Raw genomic sequence first — 15,045 nt, 5'->3', positions numbered from 1 at the left:
GTGTGTGTATATATATATAAAATGAGAGATAAATAACAACATTAACTCACTACAAGGAATCAGAGGAATCTTGATGTAGAAAACAGCGTTGAAAAAATTGGTGTCAACCTTGACCAACCAATTTCAATGCAACGATGCTTGCGTTGGCTTCGGGGATGTTCTCTGACGTTGTGAAAAATTCATGCTGAGGAAGTGAAAACAATTATTTAATACGTCAACTTTCCTCGATGTGTGGAAGATACATGTCGGAAAAAATTGAAGCAATTATTTAATGCTTTCACTTTCCCCGATGTGTGTCTGAGACACGTTTGAGAAAATGGAACACAATTATTAAATACGTCAACATTCTCCAACGTGTGACAGAGGCACGTCGAAATTAGGTCCCCTATGACCGAAGTCACGTTGACCACACTGGGGAAAATGATCTAATAAATTTGAAATGTTATCTTTTCATGACGCTAATAGTGGATCGTTGGGGAAGGGTTTAAGGGTCCCCAACGTGTGCATGTACGATGTTAGGGAAGGGTTGTTTTACCAACATTTTTTAGAACGTCGGGGATTCTCTAATCTATTTGGTGTGTTCGTGAACACAATAACAGAACACTTAGAAAGAAAAGAAGAGAGGGCCGAGAGAGAGAGAGAGTGATAAGAAACCCCTGAGCAATGAATCTAAGAACCATGTTAAAGAACAAGACTCAAAGAACACAACCTCAACAGCCCCAAAACCAATTTGATTTCAACCTCTAAGAAAGACTAGATTCAAGTTACTTAGATGATCTAAGAAACCAAGAATCGAACAAAGTTTTGGAACTCTCATCAACCCTCGATTTTCGAAGCACTCCACAAGCAAGATAGATCAATCCTCACTTGAATGCTCCAAATATTCGTGCATTCTATCACAAGAACATATAAGAATAAAATTTTACATTCTAGAATTTTCATATTTCATTCATCCAAATTCTTCTTTTTTAAAATGTGAAATTACAACCCTATTTATACTAATTAAAATATGAAATGAAAGGTCACAAAATTTAATTTCATGCCCTTTCAACTATCATACATAATTCCTTAAACATTTAATATTATGATTTTTGGGTTGCCAAAATAACACTTCAACTTCCAATCATTTGATGCACCTTTTGCCGATGTTGTTCCTGGCATCACAATTGTTCTAGTTTCACGTAGTGAAGCAAGGGGAGAATTTCCAAGTTGGGGTGAGCTGTGATGAGATTGTGAGACTATAGGCTAGTGAAAGTCCCAAGAAAACTCACATGATGTTAGTTGAGAGTAACTCTCAGATCTTGGCAGGGGAAAGAATCTCAGGTCTCAAAGCCAAATTGTTGTGATAAGATTATTTTAGCATATGGCGTTGTAGTGCTCGCTATGGAAAGCCTGAAAAGTATGATGATGAGACGCTGGTGGAGTGTAACTTTCAGGTCTAAGATTGTGAAGTTGGTGAGACATTGTTGGATGTCCCAGGTAACTTGTGTGACATTGGCGATAGTTAATCCCAAGTCTAAGCGATGGGATATTCCTAGGTTTTAGTATGAGCTTGTTATGAGATGATTTTAGTGTATTGCGTTGTAACGCTCACTGTGTGGTTTGTTGAACTATTGTGGTTACACATTGTGTGTTAACTATTTGATGCAACAAACCTATTATGTTATGACTTGATGTTTATTGATTTATGGATTCTATGTGATTTCTCAAAATATTTTCTTAAAACCTGTTGCTCATTAAGTCTGTTTGACTTACGTTATAAGTGTTTTCCCTCCCTAGGTTGTTAGGTGTTTAGGCCATGCGAAGGTTGGTTCTAAGGCTGTGCAGTTGTTGAACTATTGTGGTTACACGTTGTGCGTTAACTGTTTGATGCAACAAACATATTCTGTTATGACTTGATGCTTATTGATTTATGGATTCTATGTGATTTCCCAAAAGGTTTTCTTAAAACATGTCGCTCACTAAGTCCGTTTGATTTATGTTTTAAGTGTTTTCCCTCCTTAGGTTGTCAAGCATTAAGGTCACCCAAAGGTTGGTTCTGAGGCTGTGTAGTAAAGTTAAGGAGGGAAGACAAAGTATTTCTGTAGTCTAACGTGTCGTGCTAGCCATGACATCTCATCATGTGCTCAAGGAGTCGATTGGTAAGGTTGTTGCTCCTTAACGCTCAAACCTCACCTATGCAAGGAAGAGAGGCGTGAGAATTTTGAGAAGCTGAGGCAAAGAAATGAAGCCCTAAAGATTATCTTCTAGCTCAAGGCAGTGAGGTAATCGTGGTAAGAAAGAGAAAGAGAAGCTTCACACCTCTAAGCACTAGCCTCAGAGGAGCAATTGAAGCGATGAAGGAAGAAAATGAGACTTTGGAGGATGTCCTTAGGTTGGATGTTGATGACTCGAGGAAAAAGAGTTGAGATTGGAGTCTTATACTGCAGAACACCTCGACGAAAAGAGTGGCACCTTGTTGGAAAGAAGAAGGACGTGAGAAGATCGGAGTTAGTTTATTTTATGCAAAACAAAGTGTAATTTGTAATTTGTACTTATGTAAGCATTAAGTTAAATAAAGGAGTTTAAGTTTTTCTGCTGTGTTAATTTCTTGAGTTGTTTCCACTGTAAAGGAGGTGGAGGTCTCTAAGGCTCAAGTGGAAGAGCTTCACGAAGAGACAAGAGAAAGAGTTGTCCTGCTTACTAGGCATTTAATGTGTTATCTCGCAAGAGGTATTCGTTGAATGTCTAGGTGGCAAACCCTCCATTTGGTCCTGAGGTGATATTTAGGACAGGACGTGAGAATATGAGACTAAAATCAGTGAGATTGAGAGATGATTGGAGTTTAGACATGAAGGGTGTCATCAGAAATTTTGAAGGTAAAATGGAAATACGGAAAAAATTAAAATTAAAATTAAATTATTTTGTTATATCTGCATATTCTAAAAAACTCAAGCTACATTTTTTATTTTCCTAAATAGTTTTACCAACCATTATAATTTTTCTAAAATTAGTATGAATATGATTTATATTATAATTATGGGTGAGGTGAGAGTTTTGCATTCTAACGTAATTGTAATGTATATAATATGATTAATTAGTTGATATTTAATTAGTTTATTAATTTATTAATTATATAGTTTTTTTTTTTTTTAATTTTAATAACTCTATTACTGGAAAGTGGAAAGTTATTCACATAAGTTGTAAGTCAATAACTCCCCCAACCCTTCCAAGTAATAAATAAATAAAGAGTATTGATTTTTAGTGACATAAATATACGGCACAAACACAAGAGCAAAAGCCTCTCTTTTGTTCATGGTAATATTTAACTTTAAATCCATAGATTCTACGAATTCGAAAATGAATCACACTTGTAATTTAACCAACAAAATTTAACTATGTGATCACTAGTCATTCAAAACTTCAAAAAGTTTTTGAATATATATCACTTTAGGTGGATGAAAATAAAAGTACTAAATTTGAAGCCAAATGACTTCCTTTTAACAAAAACTACAGTAGGAAAAAAAAAGGTTGATATATTAGAAAAATGTTTATAGTTTTGTAGGGTTAGTGATTAGGTTGGCCATTATCATCAACATCATCACCATTAAAGTTGGCCTTTTTAATATTTTGGAAGAAATAATGACCAAACCAAGCTGTATATAAATATTCTCAAAACTCCAATATACCCATCATTCATATGTCACTCTCCAGGAATCCAATGGAAAGCAATTTGTCTTCCAAACACCTTTTTTTTTCTAAAGTATGAAAATTAAATTTGAACTCTTAGCCATATTAATTGGAATCAACCAAGACCAAAAACGACAAAAAAAAAAAAAAAGTTTGCATAAATTTAAATATACAAGTTCCATTTATCTATATTTATGTTAAATATTTTTATCTATCTTCTCATTCACCAATTAAAATATTAAAATGTGTATAGCCAAGCTAGAGTTCTAGCTTTTATAAATCATATTTCAATTTTTTTTTACATCTGGTTCGGGATGAACCAACAACCTCCAACGTTAACATATATGGATAACAATTGAACTAGGTTTTTATTGATTTTTTCTCCTTTTATTAATACTGTGAGAAACTATGATAGATATGTATGAATATGAATTCAAAATGCAATTCATACTATCACAAAGAAACCCATATTTAACATATTTATTTTTATTGAATTTATGAGTTCAAAAATGTTAAAACAAAATCCAATTATAATGGGTAGCGGTTTTAGGGTTGATAATCTTGTATAACAATTTTTTTAAAAAATTACAAATATAGCAAAATTTATATGTGATAGACCTCTATTACGTACTAATGAACTCTTATGGTCTATTAGTGATAGATTATGACAGATTTTACTATATATGCTAATAATTTAAATTTAATTGTTATATTTGTAACTGCCCTAAAAAGGTTGAAAATCTTACATTGAAAAAATTAAAAAAACTCACACTTTTTTTAAAATAGATGAACTGTTTCTATCATTATCAATTGATACGAAACCTTATGGATATGGTATCAAAATCCATTAAATTTCAATAAAAGATTATGATTTAATCTAAGATTGCTAAATTCAAAAGACACACCACGTCCGATGGACATGTTGAAAATTCAACATCATACTCTTCCATAAACAAATTGTTTGGAAGTCCCCCACATATGATTCAACTGCAGAATAAGGATTACGGGGAAATGGAATCCCATTTCACATTATAGATAACCGTGTAAATAACAAATCCCAAAAATATTAAGATTTATAGTAAAACTATCGACAACATTTTTCTTGTTTTTACTTTTGTATACCTGATTATGCTACAGATTTCTTTTCTTACTTTTTTATACCCGGTTATACCCCTTATACAAGATAATTCATTTTTGTAATACAATGTATTTGGAAACAACATTCAACTTTAGTAAATTTTAACTAAATATGTTATTTTCTTGTGAGTAAGATTGCACCAACCTCCCCTACAAATATGAGGTAATTTATACCAAATTTTTTTATTTAAATCAATTAATTAATAATTTATTTGTATAATTCATTATAGATATGTTTAATAACAAATTGAATTCATAATTTAGATCATCCCCTAAAATCGTCAATTTGAATTTAGATTTTATAGCATCCCATAAAATCGTCAATTTGAATTCAAATCTTACGTCATATCCCTAAAATAATGGCAATATACATTCAACATTTTCGGATTCTTTATCTTCCAAAATATTTATAAAAATGTTATTAAATAATATATAATACATATTTTTAATAACAATTTGAATTTAAAATTTTTATCATCCCTAAAATGATGTCAATTATGATTATCCACTTATTTTTGTTGATCTTTATTTTAAAAATTATTTTCTTGTGCCAATTTTATAGAATAGCTATTTTGAGAAGTTATGTGTTCTTTGATAACTTTAATATTCACGTTTATTTTTATTAGACGTTTTCTTTTTTCACGTTTATTCACGTAATTCTGATAAATGAATTTCAATCTATTTTCATAATTGATTGCATCATATACAACCAAATTGACAAATAGAGTATAATTATAGACTAAATCTCTAAGTTATCAAACTTCAAAGTATCATACTTCATACTGCGTAACACTCTAAACATAATATAAATACACTATAATTCTGATAAACGAGTTTCAGTCTATTCCAAAATGAATTGCATCATATACACCAGAATTCACAAATATAGTGTAATTACTCATATATCATTTAAATGGCAGTACTATATAGCTCACCTTTTTCTTGTTTCATCAATGGTTTGCCTTTCCATCTTCTATCTTCTTTTGCCTTTTTTTTCTTGCTATATTATAAAAAAGAAATTTATTGTGAAAATCCATATAAATGTAACAATTATTAAATGTTAAATACTCTTTTTTCTCTTTTTATTATCTATTCATCCTTCATTTTGCTATAAATCTTAATCTCGAAAATATTAAGATTTATAGCAAAATGACTTTTTTATATCTGGTTATACCATTTTATATAGAACAATTCACTTCTTACAGATATAGTGACACGAATATAGTGTATTTGTAAACAACATTCAACTTTGGTAAATCTTAACTAAATATGATATTTTATTGTTGGAGAAGATTGCACCGATTCTTAAAAATATGATTGTAATTTCTACCAGATTTTCGGATTCTTAAGATTTAAATCAATTAGTTAACAATTTACTTTTATAATTCACAATAAATGTGTTTATTTTTGTAACTCATAATAGATATGTTTATTTCTGTAATTCATAATAGATATGTTTAATTTCTACCAATTTTTTGGATTTTTAGGATTTAAATCAATTTGAATTCAAATCTTATGTCATATTCCTAAAATAATGACAAAGATAAATTCTTAATAACATTTTGAATTTAAAATTTTGTTATAATTTAAAAATTATTCCAAAATGTTATAAAAAATTTATTAAATAATAAATAATACATATTTTCGTTTCTCTACACCTAATGAAGAAAAAAATAAAAAGAAAGAAGAAATGTGAAGAAGAAAAGAAAAAATCATTATACAAATTACTTTTCTGTTTCAGACATTTCAAAATAGCATAGATCACAACAATGAAATATTTTCAAAAATTAAATGATTTCAAGTTATAATTGTTGTGCATGCCAAAATGAAGAACTATAATTGTGTTTTTAAAAAGATTTCCTTAAGAATCATAGTGCAAAGGAACAAAAGAAGAAATGTGAAGAAAAAAATCTACTGAAGAAGCTCGAATGTATGAAAAACTTGAAGAACTCACCAATTTGAGTGGAACGTATGAATAATGAAAAAGATTTTGAATGAGACGAACCCTTTCTGCAAATGATTGAAGATTGTCAGGCAGACGAAGTTAGGACATATGAAGAATTTGAAGGTTTTGAAGTCGTTCTGCAAGAACCCTTCTCGGTGGAACAAACATGGAAGATAGGTAACGGAAGATGTTGGAGATGCAATTAGAAGACCTTCCAAATTTTTCTAGGGTTTCAAAAGGTTAAATTAATGGAAAGTTTTCAATACTTGCACGATTTGAAGGAGATTTGAAACGGTTGCAGAGCTTAGGTGGAGCTTCGATGGTGATATGTGTTACTTTTTAGATTTTTGGGGGGAAATTAGATTTTCCGTAGCTTTTAATTATGTGTGAGGTGTTTTATTTAATTATAGGGTATTTGGGGTTTATTGAACAATTGTACTTAGAATTCAAGTTTTTCACTTAGGTAGGAACATCTAAGATGTTGCTCCAGCTTTTTCTTTCTTCAGATTTTTCTGTTTTGCTATTTTATCTATTTAAAAATAATTTTGCCATTTATCCAAAGTGAACCTTCAATTTTGTCATTCTCATTGTCAGCCCTTTCATATTACTAATACTTCTCGGATCCAAAAGCTTCCTATATTGCCCAAGCGATAACATCCCACAAGTATGGAACTCAATTTATTTTACAATAGAAGAATTGTTGTACTGTCATATCGATAAATACACACATCCATAAATTCAAAGTTACAAACATCCATAAAAGTTCAACATTCCAAACATAATTCATAAATATTAAATAAATATATTCTTTTTTCGGGTTGGATTGAGTTGAACCAAAATTTTTAACCCCCAACTTGTAACCCAACCTGAAACTTAACCCAACAAAAATGTAACGATCCAACTCTTTATACTAAGCTAAGGTATAAAATAAATAAAAACTTTTTTATTTAAAATAAAAGAAATACTAAATTTTAAGGAAAACGCTTCAAATATTCATAAAAACTAAATTACTAGTTCTAACTCTATTTAAAATATAAAAAAAAAATATCATAAGAGCAATTGTGAAATAAAATATTGTAAATCAAATATTGAAAAATATAAGTGCGAAAAAAACCATAAACTTTTTCACTTCTTGTCATTCCCCATTTTTCCTCTTCTATGCTTTGCTTGAAAATTTTAAATATAGAAAGAGTGAACATAAACATATATATATATATATATATATATATATATATATATATATATATATAATTAACCATAATCCTTAAACAATAATAACTCAAACCATTCAACCTAAAATCAAATCTTTAACAACTCCAAAATACATATAATTAATTAAATATTCTTTCAAAACATTCAATTAATTCTTATTTTTTTAAAAAATCGAATTAACCCTCAACAAAAAATCTCAAAAGACACTAGAATAATTTCCCCCTAATCATCTTAAACTAAGATAATTAATTTTAAAAATTACCTTAAATTTTTGGGTTTTACAAAAAAAACTAAAATTTTCAATCTAATCCAATTCAATCCATATAATATGGGTTGAACTCGGTTATTCGAATTAGTTTTAAACTCCTTTTCCGTTTCTATAATGATTTAATTTCTTCCATTTACTGTGAAAATTTATGAACACTATGCTCATCTTTTCTAAAACATTGGGGACGAAATTATTGTTAGAAACATTTAGAGAAATAATCTAACCTCGCTCCATTATTTCACAATTGTTTTAATTTTTTTTTTTTTTTTATGTAAATAAGATTTAGCCCATTTTTAATTAAGACGAACTTATTAATATAGTACTACATTTAGTATTATATTAAAACTGATATATGAACTATTAATTATATCATTTTTTATTTTTTATTCAATTTATTTAACTGTATTTATTAATGATCTTAAATAACTATGAAGCATATGACATACAATTACGCTGATTGTAAATTATTGAATTTAACTAACAAATATATCTTCAATCTCCCGGGCACCTCATTTTTTTTAGACAGTGAATTTCTTGTTCTTTCTTTTGCCTATCAAACTCATTTTCTTTTATTTTATACCTATGTTTTCTTAATTCATTTTTATTATGGATTTTTAGGCTTTTCAATTCATTTTCTATTACATTACCAATCATAACTTGAAAATGTATCTCTTCACTCTCTCCATGTTCCATTTCGTCTCACTCGTCTAATTTTTCTTTCTTCTACTAATTAAATGAATTAAACCCATTTTATTGTGTCGTTCATCTTCTTCATTCTTTTTCAGTCAGTTTGTACTTTTTTTTTTTCATTCGGTATGTTTTTGTCTATTTTATAATATAGGTATATACGGACACGTTGTTTTAGAATATTTACTTTTGTTTTTCTGTTTTTTCAATTTATTTTCTGCTATATATCAATATTATTTTTTTAAAGTAAAAATTATGTTTTATAAATCAATCATGTATATTATTCATAATTTTTTTTTGTTGAGTTGTAGCGAAATATATTACATTCATGGGACAATATCATTTTAAAATTACATATACAATATACGTTAATATATGAAAAACTCAATATATACGGAATGTAAAAACATACAAATGAAAAAGGAAAAAAAAAAACATGTTAAAAACCATATAACAATAACAATAAAAATGAAAATAAATGAAATTTATATGGAGAAAAAATAAACAAAATATTTATCATAAAAAAATAAATATATACTATCTCACATTAATTAAATTGAATCTCATACCATTAAAAATTATTTATATATTATCTCACATTAGATGCTTTCAACTAAAGTGAAACATAAATATCAAAAGATCAAATTTGAAATTAAATAAAGAATCTGTTTTGTTTTTCTGTAAAATTGAGATTAAAAAAAAAAGGTTTATTAAAGCTTATTAGACAATTTAGCTTATAAATATATATTTATTTTTGTTAATTTAAAGAAGCACTTAATATAATAATTAAGGATAGGAAAAAGAGTGGGGCCCATTTAACCCAAGCTTATAAAGGGAAAGATAGGCAATGGGACCCACGTGGAAATTTTAGTAGTATGAAAGCCAGTTGTCACACGTGTGTTACTAATCATATTTACCACTAACCTCACCCTTAATGCCATCATTATCTCCATCTTCCACTCTCCCATTTAGGCCTTTCTTTTTTGATACCACTAAAGCTATATATTTGGTCAATCAATTTTCCTACATTTATTTTTTGCTTTTTTTTTTAATGCTTGGTTTTCTAAACTTGAAAAGAAAACTACAATTTACTGAATTCAAAAAGGCTTCTATCATTATTATTGCACCTACTGCTTACTTTACTATCCATATTATTATAAGAAAATAATTAATCAGTTTTTTTTTTTACCTCTCAACATGCTATGTCTGTTGTATTGAAATTTACTATAAAGTTTCAATTTGTCAAATTATACTTAAATTTTTAAATAATTTTACCAAATTGGCAAACTTGAACAAACTTCAGCTCTAATGTTGTCTTTATACTAAAATGTTATCGCTTTTGTACTAAACTTCATTCATTAAATTTACTAGAAGATTTAAATTGCAATTATTTTCAAAGTTCACACTTTATCTAAATTTGAGGTCCAATTCAATAAAAGAAAGCTTAAAATAGAAACAGATCAATTTAACAAATTCAAAAGTACACATGAATTGTTGTATATTTATATATAATTTAATTCACAAGCAATTATGTCATATCGACATTTCGAAATACTATGTGATTCAACTTTTCAAAATTCACAATTTAGTATTGCAACACACAGTTTTTAGATAATGAATCCCAATCTCCTTAAATTTGGTTGTAACATTTGGACTATAAATATATACACATCTGTTTTCTCTTGGCTTTTGTTATAAAATAAAAGGAAAACAAAAAAAAAAAAAAAGAAAAAAGAAAAAAGAAAAAGAGAGAAAAAGTGAGAGAGAAATAATGAGGATAGTGGGCCAACCCGCTCGTGCAGTGCATGCTAGGCCTGGCCCATAAACTCTGCTTTTGAAGCCCACATGTGGAACCTCTTTTTTAAAACCTTTATTTTCATTTACCTATCTCTAAAAGTTAAAATAAAATAAAATAAAATAAAATAGGAATTTCAATTGATTGAAACAGTTCCATAATACCCATTACCCACCACCGAAAGCTACAAGAAGAAGGCAGCCTACTTTCAAAATTATTTAACTCGTCACTGTTTTAAGTTTTTAGGCAATAATATCTCTCTCATATATTTCTAACTCTTCATTTCATCCCATTATATATAAAAAAAAAACTCTCTTTTCAAACTTACTACTACCAGTACTAATAATTAAAAACAGTTAACTAACATTAATCTTAGTAATGTATTGAAGTGCAAAAACAGAGTGTGTCTCTCCCTCCTGTCTATTTAAAGATTCCAAATCCAACCATTGCTTCCTCCCACCTTACCCATACGCCATGGCTTCCGAGAAAGTTGAAACTGTAATTGCCGGAAATTATGTTGAAATGGAGAGAGAAGAAGGAGATTCTTCAAAACCCACTAAGGGCAAACTCTCTACCCTCTTCTGGCATGGCGGTTCTGTTTATGATGCATGGTTTAGTTGTGCTTCTAATCAGGCAAAAATTCTTCTCCCTCATTTTCCATTTTCCATTTTCATTTCGTACCCATTTTGTTATTATTATTTTTCTTTTTTGGTCTCTGATGTGTTTTCTGATTCTGGGTTCGTTTCATTTCCTTGGTTTTTTACAGGTTGCTCAAGTGCTTCTTACACTTCCATATTCATTTTCACAACTGGGGATGCTTTCTGGGATTCTCTTCCAACTCTTCTATGGTCTAATGGGAAGTTGGACTGCGTATCTTATTAGTGTTCTTTACGTTGAATACAGAACTAGAAAGGAAAGAGAGAAGGTTGATTTCAGAAACCATGTCATTCAGGTAATTAATTTCTTGATCACATATACTCATTTCCCCAAAACGCCTCTTGATTATTTCCCTTCTTTCTGCAGTGGTTTGAAGTTCTTGATGGGTTGCTGGGGAAACACTGGAGAAATGCTGGCTTGTTTTTCAACTGTACTTTTCTCCTTTTTGGATCTGTGATTCAACTGATAGCTTGTGCGAGGTATTCTCAAGTTTAAGTTGTTTAATAATGACAAAGAGGAAAGAATTAACCCTGAATTTGCCATTAGTAGGAAGAAGGTTCAATAATTGTTTGTGCGGGTTTTTTCACATGATATGATTTTGATGGGTTTGGTTTTGCAGTAACATATATTACATAAACGACAATTTGGACAAGAGAACTTGGACTTATATCTTTGGCGCTTGCTGTGCTACCACTGTCTTCATACCTTCTTTCCACAATTACAGAATTTGGTCCTTCCTTGGCCTCATGATGACAACCTATACTGCTTGGTATATGACCGTTGCTTCCCTTATCCACGGACAGGTACTATAGTAAAATTCAATTAATACACTTTACTTTCATTACTTTAATATTTTACAATTGCAATTTCTTTTCTCATGCCTTCCTGCTTGCTTCTAAAACAATCCAAACAAAGCTTAATTTATTTATTGAAAACGTAATCGAATGGTAATCCGAAAAGTGGGTCCCATTTTTATTGTTTGTTAGTCTAACGTTTCTCTAACTATAATGAAAGATGGATCTCACGACTAAATCTATAATCAACAACTGCAATTCGATTGTAAAGATTAGGGTGATCAATTTGATTGTCTATGAAAATCATTTAAGACTTTGTTTTCGGGATACTTTTCAACAATTTTCTAATTTTTACCACCAATTATTATTATCATCATAGATACTACTACTATATAGTATGGGAATTGTAAATTTGTCACACTTATTATTATCGACCTTAAAGAGTAAAATTAGCTATAAGAAAACAAAGATATCAAACCATACAACCTTAATCGTCCTCAAATTATGTTTCCAAAATTCTAAGTGCACTTCCAATTGATAGATTATGATTACACTAATTTTAATTACATATTAATAAACATGACTCTAATTGTTTTTTACTATAGAAGATCTGAATTTAATCCAAATAAGGTTTTACCTGATTTGGGTTTCATGGAAATAGAAAGAAGAAGAAGAATGTTTGAATCAACAGAGGTTGGTAATCCCTTTTTTCTTTTTTTTTGTGTGTGTGTGAAGGCCGAGGGAGTGAAGCACTCAGGACCTGCTAAAATGGTTCTGTACTTCACTGGGGCTACCAACATTCTTTACACCTTTGGAGGACATGCTGTAACAGTGTAAGAATTTAAAAGATAATTTTAGAGTTGGAAACAGAAGACATTTTACCAAATCTCTATTCAATTTTTATTTTGTTGTTGATGTAGGGAGATTATGCATGCCATGTGGAAGCCACAGAAATTCAAGCTTATTTACTTGATGGCAACTCTCTATGTTCTTACATTGACTTTGCCATCAGCTTCTGCTGTTTACTGGGCTTTTGGGGATGACCTCTTGACCCATTCAAATGCTTTTGCTTTGCTTCCTAGAAATGGCTTCAGAGACACTGCTGTCATCCTCATGCTCATCCACCAGGTGACATTATATATAACAAAATATATCGAACCTCATTTTGAATCAGATTCGTTGAGAATTGAGATTGTGTCTTTTTGCAATGTAACACTTAGGCGTGTTGATTGTTGATTCTACAGTTTATAACATTTGGGTTTGCCTGCACACCTCTCTACTTTGTCTGGGAGAAATTCATAGGGGTGCATGAGACGAATAGCTTGATCAAGAGAGCTCTCGCCCGACTACCTGTAGTGATACCGATATGGTTTTTGGCAATCATTTTCCCCTTCTTTGGACCGATCAACTCGACAGTCGGATCCCTTCTTGTCAGCTTCACCGTCTACATAATACCTGCTTTAGCTCACATGGTCACATTTGCTTCACCATCAGCCAGAGAGGTTCGTAACCAACTTTTGACCCAATTCACAATTCAGTGTCTCAACCTTTTAACCTCCTGTTTTTTTCTGTGTTGAATAATGCAGAATGCAGTGGAAAGAGCTCCATCATTGTTGGGAGGTTGGGCAGGGCTGTACTCAGTGAACATATTTGTGGTGGGATGGGTTTTGGTTGTGGGATTTGGATTTGGAGGTTGGGCAAGCATGCTTAACTTCATACATCAAGTTGACACTTTTGGGTTATTCACTAAGTGCTACCAATGCCCTCCTCATAAGCATTGAGTTTAACAACTCAAAGACACAACAGATCAAATCACTCGAATTTAAAACAAAGACAGGGACTGAGAGACTGAGATAAAAAGTAACATAAATATGTTTGTGTGTAAAGAGATTGGCAATCCCTTTTTTTCTTTTTTAATCTTTTTTCTTTTCCTTCTTTACCTTTTCCATGTATTGGTGGTGATGGGTTTTAAGAGAAGGTGCGATGGCAATGTTGGCCACCCCTATACAGACCCCCAGTTGAGTTTGTAACTGGTGAGTCCTCCTCTAGCTTTTCTTTCTTTCTTTTCTTATATTAAGAAATCTGTCAAGTCTTTCTCTTTATGAATGAGATTATTCTATTCAACATTATATTTTGGTTGGTTATACAAAGAAATTCTTATCATATATTTGAATTTAAGAAAACCTCCGACTCTTGATTAATGACACTATTAACATCAATTTGTGAGAGATTTGTAAGGTATATGTTAGAGAGAGTTTGTTGTTGTGTGTTTGTTCTTTGCATTAAGGACATATGGAAAAGGTTATTAATTCGTCTCGAAAATGAGAATTCAACCACATACTCGTTGTCCTAACTATCTGTCCTAACACTACCAATTATTGTATTTGCCATACCTAAAAGAAGAAGCAAAGAAAGTTTTTGAGACCCAATCAGTAACCAAAATCTCTGATAGGATGCAGCTGTGATTGAGTTAGCAAAGCTTTTTTCTTTCTTTCTAAATCATCAACCCTCTCTTATCAAATACAATGGTATGGAATTTTCCAAGTTGACTTATATTAACGTGTACCAATTTACTTTTGGTGTCACCAGATAATCTTTCTACAATTTTTAAATTTTCTATTTAATTGTTCTATGCCTCTTTAAATTGTTAAACATATTTTTGAATTTTTTAAATTGACAAGAAAATTGAATATTTTGTATAGATTTTAAGAATGTATCAAAACATATTAAACAATATAAGGATTGAATTACATCAATTTTTATTTTGGGTTGGATTGAATATTTTATACTTTTTTCGAGTTGAGTTCGGATTACTTCTTAAAAATTTGGTTTCACCCAATCCAACCTGAATTTTTAATATTATTCAAATATATATATTATA

At 30.2% G+C, this 15,045-nt stretch overlaps 1 protein-coding gene across 1 annotated transcript; it reads left to right on the top strand.

Annotated features, from left to right (window-relative positions):
- Nucleotides 1–11,026: 11,026 nt before the first annotated feature.
- Nucleotides 11,027–14,293, top strand: LOC101215516 (auxin transporter-like protein 3). Its single transcript, XM_004140338.3, has 8 exons — nucleotides 11,027–11,346; nucleotides 11,480–11,665; nucleotides 11,737–11,849; nucleotides 11,990–12,173; nucleotides 12,900–12,997; nucleotides 13,085–13,292; nucleotides 13,409–13,666; nucleotides 13,751–14,293. Exons 1-8 carry the CDS (start codon nucleotides 11,188–11,190, stop codon nucleotides 13,943–13,945), a joined length of 1,401 nt encoding a protein of 466 aa, XP_004140386.1. The 5' UTR covers nucleotides 11,027–11,187; the 3' UTR covers nucleotides 13,946–14,293.
- Nucleotides 14,294–15,045: the final 752 nt, after the last annotated feature.

The sequence above is a fragment of the Cucumis sativus genome, chromosome 5, assembly GCF_000004075.3.
Source record: "Cucumis sativus cultivar 9930 chromosome 5, Cucumber_9930_V3, whole genome shotgun sequence".
Classification (NCBI taxonomy): Eukaryota; Viridiplantae; Streptophyta; class Magnoliopsida; order Cucurbitales; family Cucurbitaceae; genus Cucumis; species Cucumis sativus.
The sequence above is the reverse complement of the archived record's forward strand: the minus strand, read 5'-3'. Positions and strand labels throughout refer to the sequence as shown.

Coding starts and splice junctions, on each gene's coding strand:
- LOC101215516 (XM_004140338.3), top strand. CDS start 11,188: ATGGCTTCCGAGAAAGTTGAAACTGTAATTGCCGGAAATTATGTTGAA. Junction 11,347..11,479: donor TTAGTTGTGCTTCTAATCAG/GCAAAAATTCTT, acceptor GGTTTTTTACAG/GTTGCTCAAGTGCTTCTTAC. Junction 13,667..13,750: donor CTTCACCATCAGCCAGAGAG/GTTCGTAACCAA, acceptor TGAATAATGCAG/AATGCAGTGGAAAGAGCTCC.